Source organism: Suricata suricatta, chromosome X (genome assembly GCF_006229205.1).
Source record: "Suricata suricatta isolate VVHF042 chromosome X, meerkat_22Aug2017_6uvM2_HiC, whole genome shotgun sequence".
Lineage (NCBI taxonomy): Eukaryota > Metazoa > Chordata > Mammalia > Carnivora > Herpestidae > Suricata > Suricata suricatta.
Genome location: NC_043717.1, coordinates 107,650,732 through 107,670,402, shown reverse-complemented (window position 1 = coordinate 107,670,402; position 19,671 = coordinate 107,650,732). Strand labels below are relative to the sequence as shown.

At 43.3% G+C, this 19,671-nt stretch overlaps 1 protein-coding gene across 10 annotated transcripts in view; it reads right to left on the bottom strand.

Annotated features, from left to right (window-relative positions):
• Positions 1 to 19,324, bottom strand: part of MTMR1 (myotubularin related protein 1) — a 54,647-nt gene extending 35,323 nt beyond the window's left edge. For 2 of the 10 annotated variants that reach the window (XM_029930992.1, XM_029930993.1), the window contains exons 1-4: positions 7,616 to 7,637; positions 3,855 to 3,930; positions 1,156 to 1,250; positions 688 to 795 (exon numbers count right to left, since the gene is read on the bottom strand). In XM_029930992.1, the coding sequence (XP_029786852.1) occupies positions 688 to 795; positions 1,156 to 1,250; positions 3,855 to 3,900 (249 nt within the window). In that variant the 5' untranslated portion in view covers positions 3,901 to 3,930; positions 7,616 to 7,637. Of the gene's footprint in view, positions 1 to 687; positions 796 to 1,155; positions 1,251 to 3,854; positions 3,931 to 7,615; positions 7,670 to 9,002; positions 9,109 to 9,156; positions 9,184 to 9,776; positions 9,801 to 19,218 lie in introns of those variants that run through there. The other 8 variants (XM_029930989.1, XM_029930985.1, XM_029930986.1 and 5 more) reach the window with 8 other exon arrangements.
• Positions 19,325 to 19,671: the final 347 nt, after the last annotated feature.

Below are 19,671 nucleotides of genomic sequence, written 5' to 3'. Positions count from 1 at the left end.
CTGTCTTCAGAGATGTGATCACAGCAAAGAGATGGGCAAGAACGTGAACGCGGACTGCTGGAGGGGACCCTGGCGATTCTGCACAGGCTCTTTCGCAGTACGTTAGGTAGGATCACTAATAACGTGTGCCCCATGAGGTGAAGTCTTAGGGAATAAAACATACCAGTTAAAGTGTTTCTTAAACGACCAGTCATCATTAAAGATGTCACACACGTTTCTACTACTTAACCCAATGGAGGAAGGGTAGGAACCCAAACAGAAGCACGGCTCAGGTGCAAGTGCTGACACCACATGTTTAATCACAGAATTTATGGAACACAGCTGTCCCTTTAGGAAGTCTTTGACCATCCTAGCTTCTGATGGGTAGTGGTTAAAACGACAAGCTGGGAAAAAAAAAACTACTGATTTGTGCTTTTCACTTGGTGTCTCCAAAATGTAACCACACATGCACTTAGGTTATAGGTCCATGTTTATCAAAACGCTTCAATAGAAAAGAAGAGGTTTACTTGGACCGCTTACATAGTGGCATGAATTAGTCAATACAAGATTTGAAGAGGCCCCTGTCTAGAAAACGTTGGAGTTACCATCAGTACCGGTTAGCCTCACTGCCCCAAGACTGTGAAGACTGCGCTGGAAAAAGCTCCAAGCTGCCCGCCGCCCTCCGTTTCAGCCTTGTTGGTACCATACCTTGCACACAATCTCTATACCACAGGAATTGTCCCCATGGCTCTGCGCTCCGATCTTCTCAACTCTGCTGATCACGCCAAGGGGAACATCAAGAACAAAATTCGGGTCCTGGGTTGACAAATTAAGAGGAAGGCCTATCAATGTCAGTCAGCAGCGCTTTCACACTTGAAGTCTTCACTAGGTTGAAACACACGTTTATTTATGTCACATTTCCTCTCTGTCCCAACTACAAACCAAAGTCTGACTGCTTTAGGAAGTAGATGTTCAAGACTACAACTGAACTCCTCCCGACAGGTTGTAAATGCTACTTTAATTGTATTTTTTTCGACATGCAAAATCTGTTTGCAAATGTGCACATGCCCGGTCCCCTCAGGATGATGGGATTTCAAGGTTCTTTTTACTTTCTTCATGATTGTTTAATTTGTTCTGAAGTGTTTTTAAAAATAAAATACCCTTTTAAAAACTTACCCTCTCAACACTTTTGAAGTACATCTTAAAGTCCGTCACTGTTAGGGTTCCAGTCACTGCGCCCACAAATGGACAAATGTACATGACGTCTTTCACTGAAAGAAAAAAAAGCCAAGTAGCAACTTCTACCATACACTTGGACTTCAACAAATCTTGAGTTTCCAAGTGTATATATGTGTGATGCCCTGTTTTCTAGGAATTTCACATTTTTATTACATTAAATATAAGCATAGCTAGTCTTCCTAAGAAAATTTCATTTTGTAAAACAAAATTCTGATTTGCTTCTTAGTGAGGTTTCATGTAAAGAGCCTCAAAATAAGTTACATTTTGTCACTGTACTCCAGGTCGTTAACTTTTTCCCTGAGTGATAAATCCATCATATTCAAAAACACATTAATTAAACTGAAGACCTTAGGCTGCTGTTTCATAAATGCACCTGCAAAGGAAACTGTTTTTTTTATTTCTCAAAAAAATTTTTAATGTTTATTTTGAGCGAGAGGGGGGGAGAGAGAGAGAGAGAGAGAGAGAGAGAGAGAGAGAGACAGAGTGTGAGTTGGGGAGGGGCAGAGAGACAGGGAGACACAGAACCCAAAGCAGGCTCCAGGCTCTGAGCTGTCAGCACAGAGCCTGATGTGGGGCTCGAACCCATGAACCATGAGATCATGACCTGAACCCAAGTCGGACCCTTAACCGACTGAGCCACCTAGGCATCCTGAAGCTGTTTTACAGATGACAAAAACTAGAACTGCATCTGTGGAGCTTTGGAAAATGGATTCTTTGCCTCAAATTCCTGATCAATTTCCATGTTAAGTTCTCTTTTCTTATTGTTGATATTTAGCATCAGTCTCAACAACATACTGGATTTACGAGGGTGTTCAGAAGCTCACGCCTGTCCCAAAGATAGCACGCCCTCACCACCTTCTCTAAGTGCCACTCCACAGGAATAACAGGGGTGGACACGGCTACAGAGGAGTTGGAGTGGGACATTTAAAGACACTAAGGGTGTCATCCAGACAGATTCTCAAAACACTTCCATTAGAGTTTTCTGTAGCTCGGTATCTAAGAAGCAGCTTCTGTTGTGGGGGGTCTAGAGCATAGCAGGCACAGCTCCTGCTCACAGGCAGCCAAGCGCTAGGAGAGGCACTACACAGAAAAATCACCATTTTACTATAGCCTCGCAAATGCTATCATAACCCTGTGGACACAGTAAGAGCTCAGAAAAGGATCCACTTAGCTCAGTAGGGAAGGGAGGTGAGGAGCAATGAGGTGAAGGGAGGGAGGAAGAAAAGAGCACAGAGTTGCTGGAGGTTAGCATGGCCAGGTCAAAGGGCACAGCAAGGATGACAGCGCAGGAGGCCAGAGAAGACTTCTTCGTGAAGGTTCACCACAGCATTATGCATAATGGCCGCCAAGTAGAAACAGCCCACGTATGTACCAACAGATGACTGGAGAAGCAAAGTGTCGTGGGGCCACACAGTAGGACATTGTTCAGCAATAGAAAGGAGTGCGTGTTGACCCATGCCACAATGTGAATGGATGTCAAACTAAGTATGCTGAGTGGAAGAAGTTCAACCAAAGAAGAAAATACTTAATGATCACATTTCTGTAAAACTGCAGAAAATACAGTCTACAGTGGTTGGGGTGGGGGAGGTGGAGTGAGAGGCAGGGATTATAAAGGGCCCGAGGGAACTTCTGGGGGTGGTGGATATGTTCCTGATCTTGACTGTGATGATGGTTTCCCAGGTGCATAATGTGTCAAAACTCTTCATGTTGTAAACTTGAAATCTGTGTCCTTTGCTGTCCGGAGCAGGAGGAGAGGCGCATTTTAATCAGATCATTACAAAAGCAGCGTGCAGGCGAGGCTAGAGGACTCCCATGGAAGGAACAGTCAGAGAGGCCAGGAGTTCCAGAAGCTAACGAAAGCGTTTCAAAGCCATGGATGAGATAAGCAGGGTCTGGAGCCCCCGACCAGCATACTCAGCAGCAGTACTGTCTGGACGCCCTGGTAGGAGAGCCCAGCTACGCAGACTTTCTTGACACAAGCTGATTAAGGTCTGAGACTGAGCACATACATCTCTGGGAGGGCACGACGAGGGACCAGGCCACACTCGGCTAGGAACTAGACTACACGACCCACCCTGGCTGTTACGAGAAGACAAGGTCACGGCCAGCTGCCCTCGGGCGCAGCCACGGCTTGGTGCGCTGACTGCTGAGATGTCAGGCGCTGCCGTCGCCACTGGCCGTGCCACGCAGGGCGGCACCACACACTCTTTTTCTTGTGCTCAAACTGTACTTTGTGGAATCTCATAAGCCACTGACATTGCTTTGCCGGCTTCTCAAAAGTGTTATTAAAATATGATATGGATCTTCTGTCAATATATTTTCCTTACAGAGAAGGATTGCAATGAAACATTACATTACAGTTGGTGTCTTATCACCCTTTGGTTCATTGGGGAAAGTCAGGTCCCTCTTCTGTTGGTGATGCCACCAAAGACTCAGTTGGAACTTAGAATGGTCCTATATAGTTTTCTATCTCTTACGGTCATGAAGACATTAATAAGAATGAACAGTCCTAGTCCATTTGTCCCCTAATTAAATTGGTTTGGCTGATCTCCAGCACATCCATCACCCACACTCACAAGGAAAGTGCCATTTCGCTTTCTGGCTCCCTAGAAGCCTAGTGTACTCATTAAACTTACCAGTAGCCTTGATTGATTCTCCTGGAAAAAGTGGCGCTTCTTCCATCTGGGCCAGTTTATTTCCATCTCTTAGCGCCTGGTAAAAAACCAAACCGGAGTAAATCTCACTTCCTTCTGTATACCTGGAAGGGCGGCGTTCTGTGCTCTTGCTACATGGCTATAGAAGCGTGCAAAACGTATGCCCCCTCCCCTTACAAGCCAATTTCAAAGCTCAGCATCACAGGACACCATGCTGCATATTCTAGCAAATCGTTACACATATTTAATTCACAGTTAGAAAGCATTAATACAGAAATGGCTTGACATGACACATAGATACTGTAATCACTACACAGACAACTATTATAAGGTGCCTCTAGAATTTGGAAATAAAGTCAGAAAAAGGTTACCTTCTGAGCATGAAACTAACACAAATGAAATCAACATTAGATGTTTAGCTAGCTATAGAAATTCCCCAGCCTGTGAGTACTATCTAGTGGGGGAAACCCTTAAGTCTAATTAAAGTAATCAGGGAGGGGTCTCATGGCAGTAACATTAAGAAAAGCCCTAGTTTTTGGTGCTGCGGCCCAGCTACCTGTGTATGCGCAAAGCACGGGGCGGTGGGGGGGGGTGGTGAGTGGACTTGTCAGTGTGCGTCCCATCCAGGCCATGAAAGTCTGCTCCCATCTGGCAGACAAGAGTATGCCTGTCCCTACTGTGGAGCAGGGTGTGTCCACCGGCCTTCTCTGCAACCAATTCACTCTGCGGGGATTCCACACTCACCAAGCAAATTGCTAAGGACTCATTAGGTTTCCTGGCTACAAGGATACTAGCAAAATGCTGTCTTGGATAACTGCAGAGAACCACGCTCGTATTCCCAAATGTCCAGACTGGCCCTGCTGCCTACCAGCCAGTTTCTTGTGAGTGGGGTTGGACGTGCTCAGGGTGGAGCTGGATAGCTCAGGGGAGCTGAGAAAATGGTGTTCGAACTACAAAACTATGGACCAGAGCCTGAACTCGGGGCCTATTCCAAGTTACTGTCACCCCATGAGATGCTGCCAAGGAAACTGGTTACTTTCTCCTTGGCATCTCCGACATAATGTGTCACGAATAAGAATAAGGTGTTCAAAACCTCAGCAATTCCCAAGCTGTGTTTCACAGGGCATTAAATTCCCAGGGGATGTGGTCTTTTTTTTTTTTTTAAGTTTGGGTAATGCTCTGGTAAAGAAAAGCTAAACTGTGTTTTTGTTGTTGTTTTTTATTTTAGTGAGACAAGTCATCAGCATGTTAATGCACACCGAATCAGCAAGAGGGCGCTACAGTATGCCGCATTTCCAGTACCTATGTGATCAGGGGCGGGATTTTTCTCCAAAAAATACTGCTAACATTGGGAGGCCACTAGTGTTTGAGAGAAAACAGGTCAGACAATGCTAAATATTCATCATAATTTTGTGAAGCAAAATTTTTTTAAATGGAGATATTTTATGATTCTAAACTATTGAAAATTCAAAACAACTAATTATTTGCATAGTTATAAGAATGTTTTAATATGTTTTATTAATGGCACTTAAAGGTCAATTTAAAAACCCTATACATCATAGTTTTATCATTTTTTATAAAGCAAAGGAAAAACTCAAAACATAAATTCAATGCTAAATGTTGGTCAGGGTATGACCGTCCTATAGGTAGGGCACACAGTTAAAAAATACAAATTAGGGTTCACTGGCACCTCCAAACGACTTTATCCAGTGTGATTTTTTTTTAGTCCAGATTGGTTTTTAAAAGTTTTCAGCCAAAATTTTTAGGGACATAGAGAACCATTAAAGGTTAAATGATAATTGTTAATGGATTCATTTTTATACTCACACCCAATTTGGAAATATCTTTTATGCAATAGAACATTCGCCAATATTTATACTTTTAAATGTCCAGTTTTGGAAATACTAAGAGCATCATCAATCTTAATAGAAGCCTTAACTTTAAAGCGTGCTTTCTTTTGCGTGAACCAGGGACTAATTTTATGACATAGTTACAAAGTGAGAAAACTCGTTCAATCAATATCGAAGTTTAAAGTTACTTCAAATATCACATTTTTAAAGCTTAAAGGCTAAATATTTTCATCTACATACCTAAATTCCTTAACTTATATTAATAAGTGAGGATAGGTTATTTTGAAGTATATGTACTAAAGCAAGACGTTCTAATCAAATGACCCAGGAAGGAGGCTGGGGAGGGTGCAGTCCAGGGGGCGGGAGGTGGGACAGGATTCACATTACGGTTTATCACAGGCCGCATCAAATACTTTAAAGTCCTCAACCCAGGACTAGCTGCTAAAATGTTGCAGATGGGAGACCCCAGTGACGGGACCATTTTGAGAATGAGGCTGAGGACCAGGCACGTCTCCTCTCTTCTGACAGTCGTGTTAGATTTGGCTTGAAATACCTGTGCATCTCTGTGAGGCACGAATGTGCTGCTGAGACAGAGTGTGACGGACCTCTCACAGGAATTAAAGCTGACACACGCTTTGTAACGATGGGAAACCACCTATCAGAACAAAACAGAAGATCCCACCGCTTCTGACTTTCCCATGAAGGGTTTATTTTGTACAAGAAACATATTTAGCTTCAGCATAGGAATTCAAGAGAAGAATGCTTTTTAAAGGCTCAGTATTTTGTGAGTACAGTAGATTCCCTTTATAAAGCTGGTGTTAGGAGATGGGACTCACACGTGTGCTATATTAAGCTTTGATTGCAACTATGAAGTTGCACAAGACATGATTTGACCCTTGATTTATCCAACCCGTGTACAGTATAAACAGAGAATGGAACATTCTTGTGCACAAAATTTGATCTTGCGCCCACATCCAGTCCTCTTGGTGTCTTTGCTCCAAGTTTTGCCTAGCTGAGGAATTCTCTGTGGCGATCTCATCCAAACCCTGCTCCAGTGACCCTGAGAGTGCAGCAGAAGGCCCACCAGCTCCCTGAGGTCGTCCCCAAGGACCCCAGCCCCCTGATGGTCTGGGTGCTCCACCACCTTTCTCATTGTGAGTCTAGGCTGCTGAGCAGGCAGTGTCTGCGGTAGCCGCACACCAAAAGCAGTGGTTTTCAAATCGGGCTCCTCGAGGTGCTTCCAGGGTCACCGAAGAAGGGTGGGCTGGGCAAAGGCACAGCTGGGCACAGGACTGGGGGTGTGGCCAGGCCTCCCTGGAACCACACTTCTCGCACTTTCACATATCGAGATGCTACCAAAGCTTTGGAGAAAGTTGTGTTGTTTTCAAAGGCTCTGGAGGGTCTAAAGGTTCTGAGCAAAGAGTAAGCACTCAAGAATACTTGAGGTGTGATTTCTTCTTCTGATTAATAAATACAAACCATATGGGCTCATTCCACAAAGACCTGTAAGGTGCCAGGCATCATGTTGGGCACAGACCCTGCGAATTTGAATAAAGCAAAGTCTACACCTTCAGGGAGCACCCTGAGCATACGCATCTGTCCTCTCTCAACCTTTGTAAAGGCACTTCTGAACCCTGTTGTGACCAAGGCTCATTACCTCATGGCTAACCCTACCTAGGAAAACCGAGAAGCACAGATGAACAGATTTCTGGTTAACGAAATGTTGGATAAACCAATTTTTGCAAATAATGTCATAACAGAATCTACCAAACTTGGACAGGAGGGCACTGCTATAGTGGTAAAAAGCATTTGCTTATCATCTAGAAATCTAGTATGAAATGGCTTCTAAGTACACGATCTGGAGCTACAAACAGATGAACACGTAGAACTTGCCACCTGATCAGCTTCAGCTTCAGAAGGGTAGCCATTGTGTTCGTCCTGAATCTCCTGCACAGCACCAGGGGCATGGACAAGAAAAGGCAAAGAGGAGAAAGAGAAACACGTGCAAACAGACAGGTGAAAGGACAGAAGTTCTTTTTTAAAGAGACAGTAAGCATGTAAAAATTGACACACCTTTCACGGCTTTGCAAATCACATGTTCCCCCTTGGAGTTAAGGAAATAGTGTCCTCAGCCTAAAATGCAGTATCTATTCTGTGTGTGTGTTGGGGCAGAAAAATGAAAAGCAAACAAACATCATGGATTTCAAAGAATGCACTGTCTTTTTAAAATCAAGCAATACTACAGCATATGGCAAGGAAACAAAATATCAGACATATAATATGCTCATAGAAAATAAAGCATACCATTGTAACCAAGGAGAGGGCAAAACGAAGCCAAAATATAGACGCAGTTCATACACATGTATTTTAAACACAGTAAGTATTCATATGCGCTAAAGAACTACTGTTCAGGGCTCCACTGCACGAGTATTAACGAGCTTTCCACACGCATGCACATGCACATATTACATGCTGGAGACATACATACACATGTGATCTGTTAATTACTGCTAAATAAATATTGTGCCTTATGAATCATACATTATTAAATATTTCTAATTATAGTATCAATGTGCTTCCAAGAAACAGCTAAAAGGTCACATATCTTTATTTCAATGTTTTTCAATCCCTTTAAAGGTATACTGTGTTTAATTTAACTTCTTCACAGAAGCGATTCACTTTGGAAACTTTAAAGGTTGGACTGCTGGTTCAGCAGGCGGTACAGAAGCCGGGAAACGCCGCGACGACAAGATTACAACCCCTCTTAAAAGTTTTATCTATTCTCTGAGACTGAAAATGTTAACATTTAAGCATAGATATACTTTTTTCTTCATGAAACTTTGGCTCCCACGACTGTATTTCTTTAAAAGGCAATCAGTGAAGAAGCAGCAAAGCTTTAAAAGAATTACTGTTTCTCGCCTTTCATTTTTATCAAAAATAGCTACTTACTACATTGGGATACTTTACCACCAGACTGAATTTAGTACACCATTGTTACTGCTACCCTTGAAAGCAGGGTCATTTTTAAAACGCAATGTTTTTTTGAAACTTCCATCTTTTTAAATGCAAAGAAAAAGGAATCATTCTTTGATAAAATTTTTAAAAACAGAAAAACAAACGACTGAACAACAAAAAACCACAGAGTAGTTCAAAGTCCATGCACATGGAAAGCCAAACAGTAATATTTAACAACATCAGTGAAAGAAAATGACTCCCACGATCAAAGGAAAACATGGTGAAAACAAAATTAAACAAAGGGATAATAAGAATTTGACTTAACCTGTTTGTGTTTGTACGGCTTCATTGGCTTCTCTAAGATTAACAGTTTTAAACTCAAGTCATTAAATTAGTGTTAAAATCCACATAACTTTCATTGAATGGAAATCTGTTAGTTTTCAACATCTGATACTCAGTTTCAAACGCATGCACATTACCAATCTTTGTCTTGCTTTATGAATATTCTGAAATAAACGGAAGGAAAGTAATGAGGAAAATATAAGCTATAATCCACTCCCCGTAGTAGCTACATCTGTATTTTAAGAAGGACTCGTTGGCACCGATTCCGCTACATTTCTTCACGGCACTGGCACTCGCACTGCCGAGATTCAGCATGCACAGAGAAAGGGGACGTGAAATCTGACTTAGGATGGATAGCAAATGAGCACTTTGTTGTTGTTGCTGTTGTTAACTTCTTTAGCATGAGTTACATGGCAAACACAGTAAGGAGAGGACTCTGTAGGCCTGGCCACAGAACCCCTGCCATGAATATCCATTCGGTCAGATTTCATGTAACCCAACGAAAGTCAGTGCTGCACGGTGGCAACAACTTTTAGCACCCTGCCCTCACACACACTGGCGTTTATTGCACATTAAACACTGTAACGAATAAAGCGCTTCTAGTGAACACTTAAAGCTATGCCACAGCAGAGCAAGATGATCTGAGTAACTCATAAACCCAGTGAGAAGGTAAGGAGCACTAAATAGGCTAAGTGTTTGATCAAGCACAGAGACACACAAGTAGGAGGCCCATGTGCTGAAAGCCACATATTCTTACCCTTATATCAGGCCTCCTGAAAACCTGTTAGTTAAAATACAGAACATCATCATCACAGGCACATTCCCACTGACCTGTGAAAGATGCTGTTAAATTCAGCAGCCCATCCCGATGGAATATGATAATTTTCTAACTAAACCAAGCAGATCAATCCTAACACATTTGCCTTCCAAGTTTCATTCAATATCAAATCAATCCTAACACATTTGTCCCAGAATTCTCAGGCAAGTCTCTGATTTGGAGAAACGTAATGTCCTTAGGCAAAGACAAACTACATTATTTTATACACAACCCGCTTCTGGCAATCACCATTATAAGCCACTGCGAACAGGCTGTGTTTGAAAAGTTCACTTGTGTGTCTGTTTGGAACGCTAAAGGCATTTTCCCCCATAGAAACAATGATACAAAACAGCGGTTCTGCTCCCAGACCAGCCCACAGAAACAAAAGGGAACCCAAAAACCACAAAAGCCCCCACATTTGACCCAGAGCACAGCTCAGCTGTTGGTGCTAATGGTATCATGAAACCTAGTTAGCCATAAATATTAAGCTGGTTTCTATAGAAATTGTTTCCAACTCGCACTTGAGACTCCAAAATTAAGCTCCCTGATGCGGCCCCCCCTCACCCTAACTCCTACTGCATGGGGATGGGCCAGCTGCAGGTGGGAGGAAGTAGCTGACTCTGCTATGAGGGCACTGGGGGAGGCGGGGAGGGGAGGAGAAGCGAAGCTTCATTAAAGGGAGACATGTTATTCCTACACCCTAGCCTGTGCCTCCTACTCGAACGTGCAACATATGCCTTTGGGAAGCTCTGGCGAGAGAAAACACCTCCAGGAACGGATGAACCTTCGGAAAGTGAGGAAGACTTGAGTGTCTGTTCCCCAATCCAAAGTCTGAAATCCTACTATCTAACCACCAGACATTCTATGGGAAAACAGATCATTAAAAAAAAAAAAGTCACCAGAGGTTCTTATTAGTTGTATAGATTTTACTCAGGATAGATAAGAAGATCACATGAAAACAAGGCTATAGACTTCAAAATACATCACTGTATCATCATTAGCATACCCTTGGAAGTAAAAAAGGCTCTGAATAAGTGATGCTGTAGCCCAAAGAGAAGTAAAGCTCATAAATTCCTAAATATAGACTATGTTAAAAAACCTAAATCTGGCTTGCTTTTTTTTTTTTGGAGGAGGGGTGATAGATATGTTTATCCTCTTGCAGCGAATTTCATAAGTTTGTACTTATCAAAACATCAAATCATATACTTAAGAATGTGAGTTACATCTCAAGAAAGTACATGCTTATGTTAGTAAACAACTCAAAATAGGGCATAGGTGACTATAAAAACTCAAAATAGAAGAAAGTCTCCTCTCTCTCAGTATGTTCATGCCCTAGTGATAAGCACATTTAACTGGACCAATTTTTCATTCCGAGAAATGCCTCCATAACTGGAAATATGGTGATACCTATAATTCTTCATGTCGACTTTAAACAGTTTGTATCAACGTCATATTCTAAAAGGTGACAAAATACACGTTCTCAGACTCCTACCTCCCCTCCCCATCTCTGCTGTTGGACACTTTTTTAGTTCTTTTATGATTTTCCATCACCAGAAGCTACATCATAAACAAATACTCATGGAATGATTTTAGGAGGTGTTCTTCTAAGCACTTTGTCCATACTAACTCACTTTATCCTCAAAACCACCTTACGATATAAAAACCATCACTGGCCTCGTTTTTTTGATGAGAAAACCAAGGCACAGGTAAGAAATCTGGTAATGGGGCAACTCTCTGTGGCTCTTGGATGGGGGCTTCCCACCAGAAAGAGCACGGCAGGATTAGAAGCTTCAAACTTTTGGCTCCACAGCCCCCACCCTCTGGAAGGGAAAGGGCCCGGAGGAGCTAATCGACTGTGTGCATGTGATGAGGTGTCCATAAAATTCCACTAGTATGGGGAGCTGAGAGCTCCTGCGTTGAACACAGCCACAGCCCGGGAGAGCGGTGAATCCCAAGTCCACGGGGACAGAAGCTCCTGCACTTGAAACCGTCCCAGACCCTGCCCTATGTAGCTCTTCATCTGGCTGTCCATCCGCCTCCTTGATCGCGTCCTGCAATAAGGTGGTAAACCTAAGTTACTGTTTCCCTGAGCTCTGGGAGCTGTTCTAGCAAACAAGCAAAATCAAGGAGGGAGTCCTGGGAACCCCCACTCTGTAGCCGAGCTGGGCAAAAGTCGTGAGGTACCTGGTGGCCCAGTACTTTCATTTGGTGTCTGAAGTGAGGGACAGTCTAGTGGGACTGAGGCCTTAAGCTGTGGGGTCTGTACTTACTCCAGGTTACGTTAGAAGTGAACTGAACTGTCGGACACCCGATCGGTGTTGGAGAACTGGCCAGTGTGGGGACATCTGGCATCAGAAGGGCTCTATGTGTACAGAATGAGTAGCAGAGAGGAAAACAGTGAATTTTCCCCCGGACAAGCACCAAGACTTAAATTTGTTGAAACATTTGCACTGGGGCTTAAACTCCCTCTGCCCTCAGGTTTCCAAGTCATCCTTTAGGACACTCCCCACCAGAGAGGTAAGGGGTCCCACTGGCCACCCAGTCTTGGTAAGGGGGCTGGTGTGCTCCCCTGTGGCCCCCTGGGCTCTGCGCTCCAGTCTACCAGGAGGGTACCGCCTGGTCTCCCTGGCTGGTGGCGAGTCTGCCCGTGTGAGCCCTGCCCTGAGGAATGGGCCATGGGTGTCCGCAGCTGCCTCTGGGGGAGTGTGTTTAACTTGGGGCGCGCCTCACCCCTAAGCAGGCCCTCCAAGCCAGCTGTGATCAATTGCTGTGTCTAACTGCTTGGCTCCCATCTTAATTCTTCATAAGGTGATGCCCCTAAATTTCCAACAGTGTGGCCGTATTTCACAGTCAGTGCCAGTGATATCAATACCTCCAAGTGGTTGTGCTGAGGGTCCACCATATGCCAGGTGCTGTGCTAAATGCTTGACAAGTGTTACCTCAACCCTCGCAACCCTCCCAGCCACTGAGGAGACACTACTCTTATCCCCCCATGACAGATGAAGAAAGGGAGGCAGCAAGAGGTGAAGTAACTTACCAATGTCACAGGACCTGCAACGCCAGAGGAGGAATTCAAAGCCAGGCTGGCTGATTTGACCTCCCATGTTCTTAGTCTCAGTGTGGCCCCAGCTAGACTGTTCCCCTTATAAAGGAAGCGACAAAGGCCCTCACGGCGTAACGCCCGGAATGTCCTGCTCTGCCCTCCTCAATCCTCTCACCACATCTTGTTTCCACCTCTAGTTCAATCCTCACCACAGTCCAACTGGAACTGTTTTTTGGTGTGTTTTTTCCGTCACGAATTCCACGCAGCCAAGCTCCCTGCATATAGTAGGTGCTCACATCCCAATGGCGGCATATCATAAAACTATAGAACAATAGCAGAACCAAGAAACGGACATGGATACAATTAAGATGTAGAACAGTTTCATCCCCAGGAGGACCCCTCCTGTTGCCCTTTTATGGCCACGCCCACTTCTCTCACCACTCCTCCCCTTCTTACCCCCTAGCAACCACTAATCTGTTCATGGCCATAATTTTGTTATTTGAATATTGTTACATAAATGGAATTATATAGTACATGACCTTTAGTGACTAGCATTTTTGGCTCAGTGTTAATTCCCTTAAGACCCATCCAATTCTTTTCTCTGTCCTCTGTCTTCTATTAAACCCATTTATTGAGGGTTTTTTTTTTTTATTTTGGTTATTATAGTTCTCAGTTTTAAAATTCCCATTTGGTTCTTCTTTTATCTCCTCTTCTTTTGCTGAAACTATTTCTTTTCTTTCACTATGTTTCCATTGTTTCAAGCATATTTCTAATTATTTATTGAAGCAATTTTATGATGGCTTCTTTAAAATAATTTTCAGGGGCACCTGAGTGGCTCAGTCAATTAAACATCTGACTCGATTTCAGCTCAGGTCATATCTCACGGTTCATGGGTTTGAGTTCCACATCGGGCTCTATGCTGACAGCACAGAATCCCGCTTGGGATTCTCAGTCTCCCTCTTTTTCTTCACCTCCCCTGCTCAGCTCTCTCTCATTTAAAAAGATCACTTTTGGGGCACCTGGGTGGCTAAGTCAGTTAGGCATCCGACTTCGGCTCAGGTCAGATCTCACAGTCTGTGGGTTCCAGCCCCACGTCAGGCTCTGTGCTGACAGCTCAGAGCCTGGAGCCTGTATGTGGATTCTGTATCTCCCTCTCTCTCTGTCCCTCTCCTGCTCATGATCTGTCTCTCTCTGTCTCTCTCAGTTTTGTCACCTATTGATACTGTTTTTCAATAGTTTGGACCTTTTTAAAGCCGTCTATTTTAGCTCACCTTCTGTGACACTGCCCCAGCAGAAGCAGGGGTACCACATCATTAGAACCAGGTAGGGGTAGAAGTACAGGTGCCCCACTCAGTCTCCGCTGACACCAGATAGGGGATTCCTGGTTACCGAGAGTTCCAGCCCCTTGCCAGGCTCCCACGGATACCAGGCTGGGAGTGGCAGGGATGCCTTGTTACTTGCCCCAACGTGGCACTAACCGCAGAGCGGAAGCACCGCCTCTTTGCCGATGGGCAGTGGTGAAAGTCGGACTCTCCATTGGGCTGCTTCTGACATTACCCCCACAGGGGTCTGGTGCACCTCAATACAGCCGGACAATGGTGGGGATTCTAGGCTCCCGACGTGGCCTTGATGGCAGGCTGGGTGTGGGGCCACCACTTCTTCTGTAGTGTTTGGCTGGAGTACAGTGGTTAGTGTTTAAAGTTTTCATTTTGCTAGGCTGTCTCCTTCCTGGTCCTTTGGCTTGAGAGAGTAGTCTTTTGTTGTCTGTGCCCACTGGCATTTCTGGTTGCTGGGTTCTTCAGCAACAAGTCTGGGACATACGTGGCAGAAACAGAACCCAGGGACTTGCCACCGTGTCATTCCCTGGGTCCTGAGGTCCCTAACCAGTCTGCCTTCTTCTACCTTTCAGGGCACTCTTATGTTTATTTTATAGCTAATGTCCATGGCTTTTGGTTGTACTTAGCGTGAAGAATAAGAAAAAGCACATTTGCTCCATCTTTCCAGAAGCAGAAGCTGAAATCTTGGGGTTTTTTTTCCAAGTGTTTACTTAAATCCCAGTTAGGTAACAGTGTAACATTCACGTCAGGTGTATAACAACAGTGATTCAACACCTCCATAAACACCTGGTGCTCACACAAGTGCTGCATAATCCCCATCACTGATTTAACCCATACCCCCGACCTCCCTTCTGGCAACTACCAGTTTGTTCTCTATGGTTAGGAGTGTTCTATGGTTTGCCTCTCTTTTGTCACCCCTATGTTCATCTGTTTTGTTTCCTAAATTCCACATATGAGCGAAATCATATGGTATTTGTCTTTCTCCAACTCAAAAATCTTCACATGTTTAAGAAATCATTTGTTCCCTCAAGTAACCCTGGGAGAGAAGGTAGCACTTTTCCAGTGCAGTGCTTATAAAATGGAGGCCTCCCGCTCAAAGAGGCAGTAGCAAGCTTTTCTTAAATTGTTTTCAAGGGGACATGCTGTTCTCTCCAGTTCTCCACTGCCCCCGTCCCTGTCTGCCTAGCTTGCAGACATTTGCAAACTCTGATTTAATAAACAGATCATGAGACCATGGATTCTGAAAGATCATGCTCGAGCCTCCCTTTTCATACATTCGTACTCAAGAAACATTAACTAAAACCTAGTTAATGAAGCCTTTCCCATGCACTGCATCTTACTTCCCTCCAAAGCCCTTCTGGTAATTTTTGTTTAGGATCCAGAATTTAATCACTGTACTAACTTGTTAAATGATTAAAGTACGTACAGGATCCTCTCTATTTTCTCCTTTTACTTCAGAAAGTTTACAGAAGAAATCGAGCTACTGTGTGTGCATGGACAAGACGAGGAGAACCAAGAGGAGAGGCAGAGAGAGGTGGTGATGGTGATGATGATGTCACTTCTACTAATGGCTCCTATTAAATTTTGTTCCAATTTGTAGCAGTATTAGTTCATCTAATCTATGGAACATGACATTTCTGAATGTTCTTAAAATCTTGGACATATTTGAGAGAGAGAGACTCTCTGTTAGCTCAGTAAAGGTGAAAAGCAATTGAGTTGAGTTGATAGTGGGGTGCAGAGAGGGGGCTGAGGGAGGATCAAACAAAAGAAAACATTTTAGGGGTGCCTGGGTGTCTCAGTTGGTTAAGCGCCCGACTTCAGCTCAGGTCATGATCTCACAGTTTGTGGGTTCAAGCCCCGCATCCCCACGTCGGGCTCTATGCTGACTGCTAGCTCAAAGTCTGGAGCCTGCTTTGGATTCTGTGTCTCCCCCTCTCTCTGCCCCTCTACTGCGCACACGCGCACTCTCTCTCAAAAAAAACCAAAAAAAACCCCCCAAAAAACCACCACATTTTATTAAATTTCTAGTAGTCCTCACAGCCAGGCAAGTCTTCAGGGTGACACACTGCCCATACTAATATTATTATGTACATTTAGTGACTTTAAGTGCACTCTGTTTTCACACTTTGCCTATATAACATCCATTAAATCACGAGTTTAATGTGCTATCTTTTCTACTACATATTTAAAATAATTACATAACTGTGAAAACATGTCCATATGGACATGCCATCTAAACTTGTCTCGTGATAAAAGTGATATTCTTACCACAGTCTGGGTGATCTGACCCTGAGCCTACTGTCAATTTATGACATAATAAAACAATTGCTCTCCATACCTAACATGAGTTGCTAATTATTTAGGTATGTAGGGATTTACCAGAAATGTCTGGTCCTTTCACCAATTTCAAGAGGTATAAACCTAGGACGTCTAGAGTTTCAGATTTTATTATACACAAGAAATATAAATATTTGAGGCTCTTGGTTCCACACGTGCAGAGACGCTGACTCAGTGTGTGGGATGGGAACCTCGGAAGCTGCTGTTCTGTAGGCACCCTGCGGAGTGCTGCTGTGGGAAAACCCAAAGACCACAATTTGAAAACCAGTGGACAGGGTAGGGGGAAATTTTTTTAAACCCACTCTAGCCTTTCAAGGGGATAATAATCCTACTGAAAAATCCCCAGACTAACTATGTGATATTAAGCAAGTCATTTAATGTCTCCGAGCCTTGGTTTCCTCATCTTTTAAATGATGATTATAATAAAAGCTACCTTATTTGGCTGCTTTAAGGCTGCAGTGGATTATATGTCCATAAGTATTACAAAACCACAGAGCCCTATCCGTGTCAGGGGTTGACAAGGCGGACGACGGAGACCCGCCCTCAGCACCCACAGCACAGAAGATGATTAGCATTTCAAGTCAAGATGCACGTGCTCATATAAACATCTGCTCCTCCTGCAGTGCTCACACTGACCTTAACCTATAATAAACTGACCGCCATACTGAGTGTGTATTTCAAATAAGATATTTGCACAGTAGGTAATTTGAAATATTACTGACTGATGACTGCAAATTAGGTCCTCAAAGAATTGTATCTGGACCATCAGGAAAAAACCCCATGTAATGGCTCCCATGCCAGGGGTACCCCAGAGGCCTGTCTTGGGTTACTCGGATTTTAAGAACTACTTTATAAGTAGCACATAAAATTATCCTTGTGGTTTAGAAACAGTTCACACTTTTATTATTTTAAAAAACGCTCTTCTTAAAACAACTCCTGAATTATTAATTGAACACTGACTTTGTAGACTTGGCTACAGGGCAAATATAACAAAGACCATTATAAAACATGTTCTCTTATAATAATTCATCCAAAGCTTTAGCTGTGACCTGATGCAGATACCTAAAATTCAACTTACTAAATATAGAGAAGCCTTATACATTTTTTCTGAACGCCATCTGTGAAGCCATTCTAATATGAGCTAATTCTGCTACACAAAATTTGTAAACAGACTAAAATTAACAAAACTTAGTTGCTTCGTGTTAAAGTACAGATTCAGTCTGATCTACTCATGTAGAGGTTAGAGAGCTATGCAGTCTCTTATAGAACCCACGCAGCACTAACAAATATTCAACCACAATGAAAACATTAGTTAACTCGCAGTTCTCAGTAAAGAAAATCATTCCAAGGCCTGAGAGCTATTCTCTTTGAATACAGGTTCTTGAGCGTCTCCACTGGGGAGGGGGCAGTTTCTCGGCTAAGATGGGCGCACCAGGGCCACCAGGGTGGGCGGGGATAGCAGCTGCTGGTGAGCTGCCTCGTAGGCTCCTCCCACCCAGGGTCGACATGTTTCCCCCGCTGCCCCCGCTGCGTTTGGAACCCCAAGAACCCCAGCTGCTCTTACATGGCAAATATGAAAACCAGACAACAGGGAAACCTAGGGAGAGTAACATACTGTCACTCTTCTGGCTGAGCAGATTATCCAATTTCTACTAATCCACAGCCTGGCTTTCCTTTGGTACACCTAATCAACAGCACCGGATGGGGTGGATGAAGCGAGTGTAGCAGGATAGCCAGACTTCAATCACATGGCCTTTGGGTCAGTTTCTGCACGTGATGCATTATGAGAGGGAGAGAGGAGAGGAACAGAGGCCAGATCCCTTAAGCAAGAAGCACGTACTAAGAATTAATTATGGTCTTTATTGTAGTTCTTGAACTGCTTGGAAGCCTTGGCACCTGGCAAGGACCATGATTTTGAAAGACTGTTGACTGAGGGCAGTCTGGGATACTAGATGCAGCTCGCCTATACTTGTAAAATCAATGCTCTCTCACTACCAGGCAAAAAGAACTAGAAGAAACTGAAATGTCAATTCAAGCAAACGCCACTACTGCAATGTAAGCGTGGCTTAATCGTCGACTAGCATTAAAACAAGGGTAGTCTTACCGTTAACGAAGATGGAGCACATACATTTTTTTATTTGTTAATTGATTCAACACGTATTTACTGAGCACCTGGTATATTCCAGGATCGTGCTGGGGAAGCAGTGGTGAATAAAACAGCCCCTGTCTCTGCTGACAAGCAGCTTATTGCCCTTAACTTTAGAATAAACAGAGAATCCAAATTAAGGACTAAACACCAAAGCTGCCCATACAACATTCTGGAGTTCGGCAAGTGTTTTTACATTGTAGTACCACATGTCAGTGCTAAATACCCACAGGTAACACCTAAACACAGAAACAAACAGTGAAGTTGGGAAATATGGTCTATCAGACGTTTTCTGAAATTCAGAATACCATCAAAGAAAACAGAGGCATTTAAAATAATAAAAGGTAAAAATACAATATGCAATAATCTAAAGTTCAGACCTATAACAGCAGAGAACCTTTCACCCTTGTTCCCAAACGAATGTTTGTTGAACATCAAGGGGTCCAAGTCTCACTCAAATTAAAAAATGCAAAGCTTCTTGGTACATTGAAAATGAATTCAGGACTCAATGCTGCTTACCTTGTAGTCTCTGGATACGTTTTCTGATGTCACTGAACCTGAAATCTGACTAGAAATTGTAGCCGCTATAAGCTGTTTACACCATTCAACATGTGATCCTGTAGGACTAAAAGAAACAGTGTGGTTAAAATACTTTAAGACGTCAGCTCTCCATGAAAAAAAATGAGTACTGACTGGGGATATATGTACTTTTCTTTTTATTTTAGAAAACAAACAGACTACTTGATTATCTTTACACTTAATACAAGACCCGAAATACTGACAACCGGGAAGTTAAGATTAGCTTCCAGGTTGACTTTAAATGAATCAACCAATTTTTCTAAGTTTAAGAGTCTAGGCATTAGATGGTTAAGCATGCTATTGTCTGTCACTTAATGGAATTTTATTATATTACAATTGTATAGTGTATTCTTAATGTAACATATACAGAATATTAATTCTAAAGCGGAATAT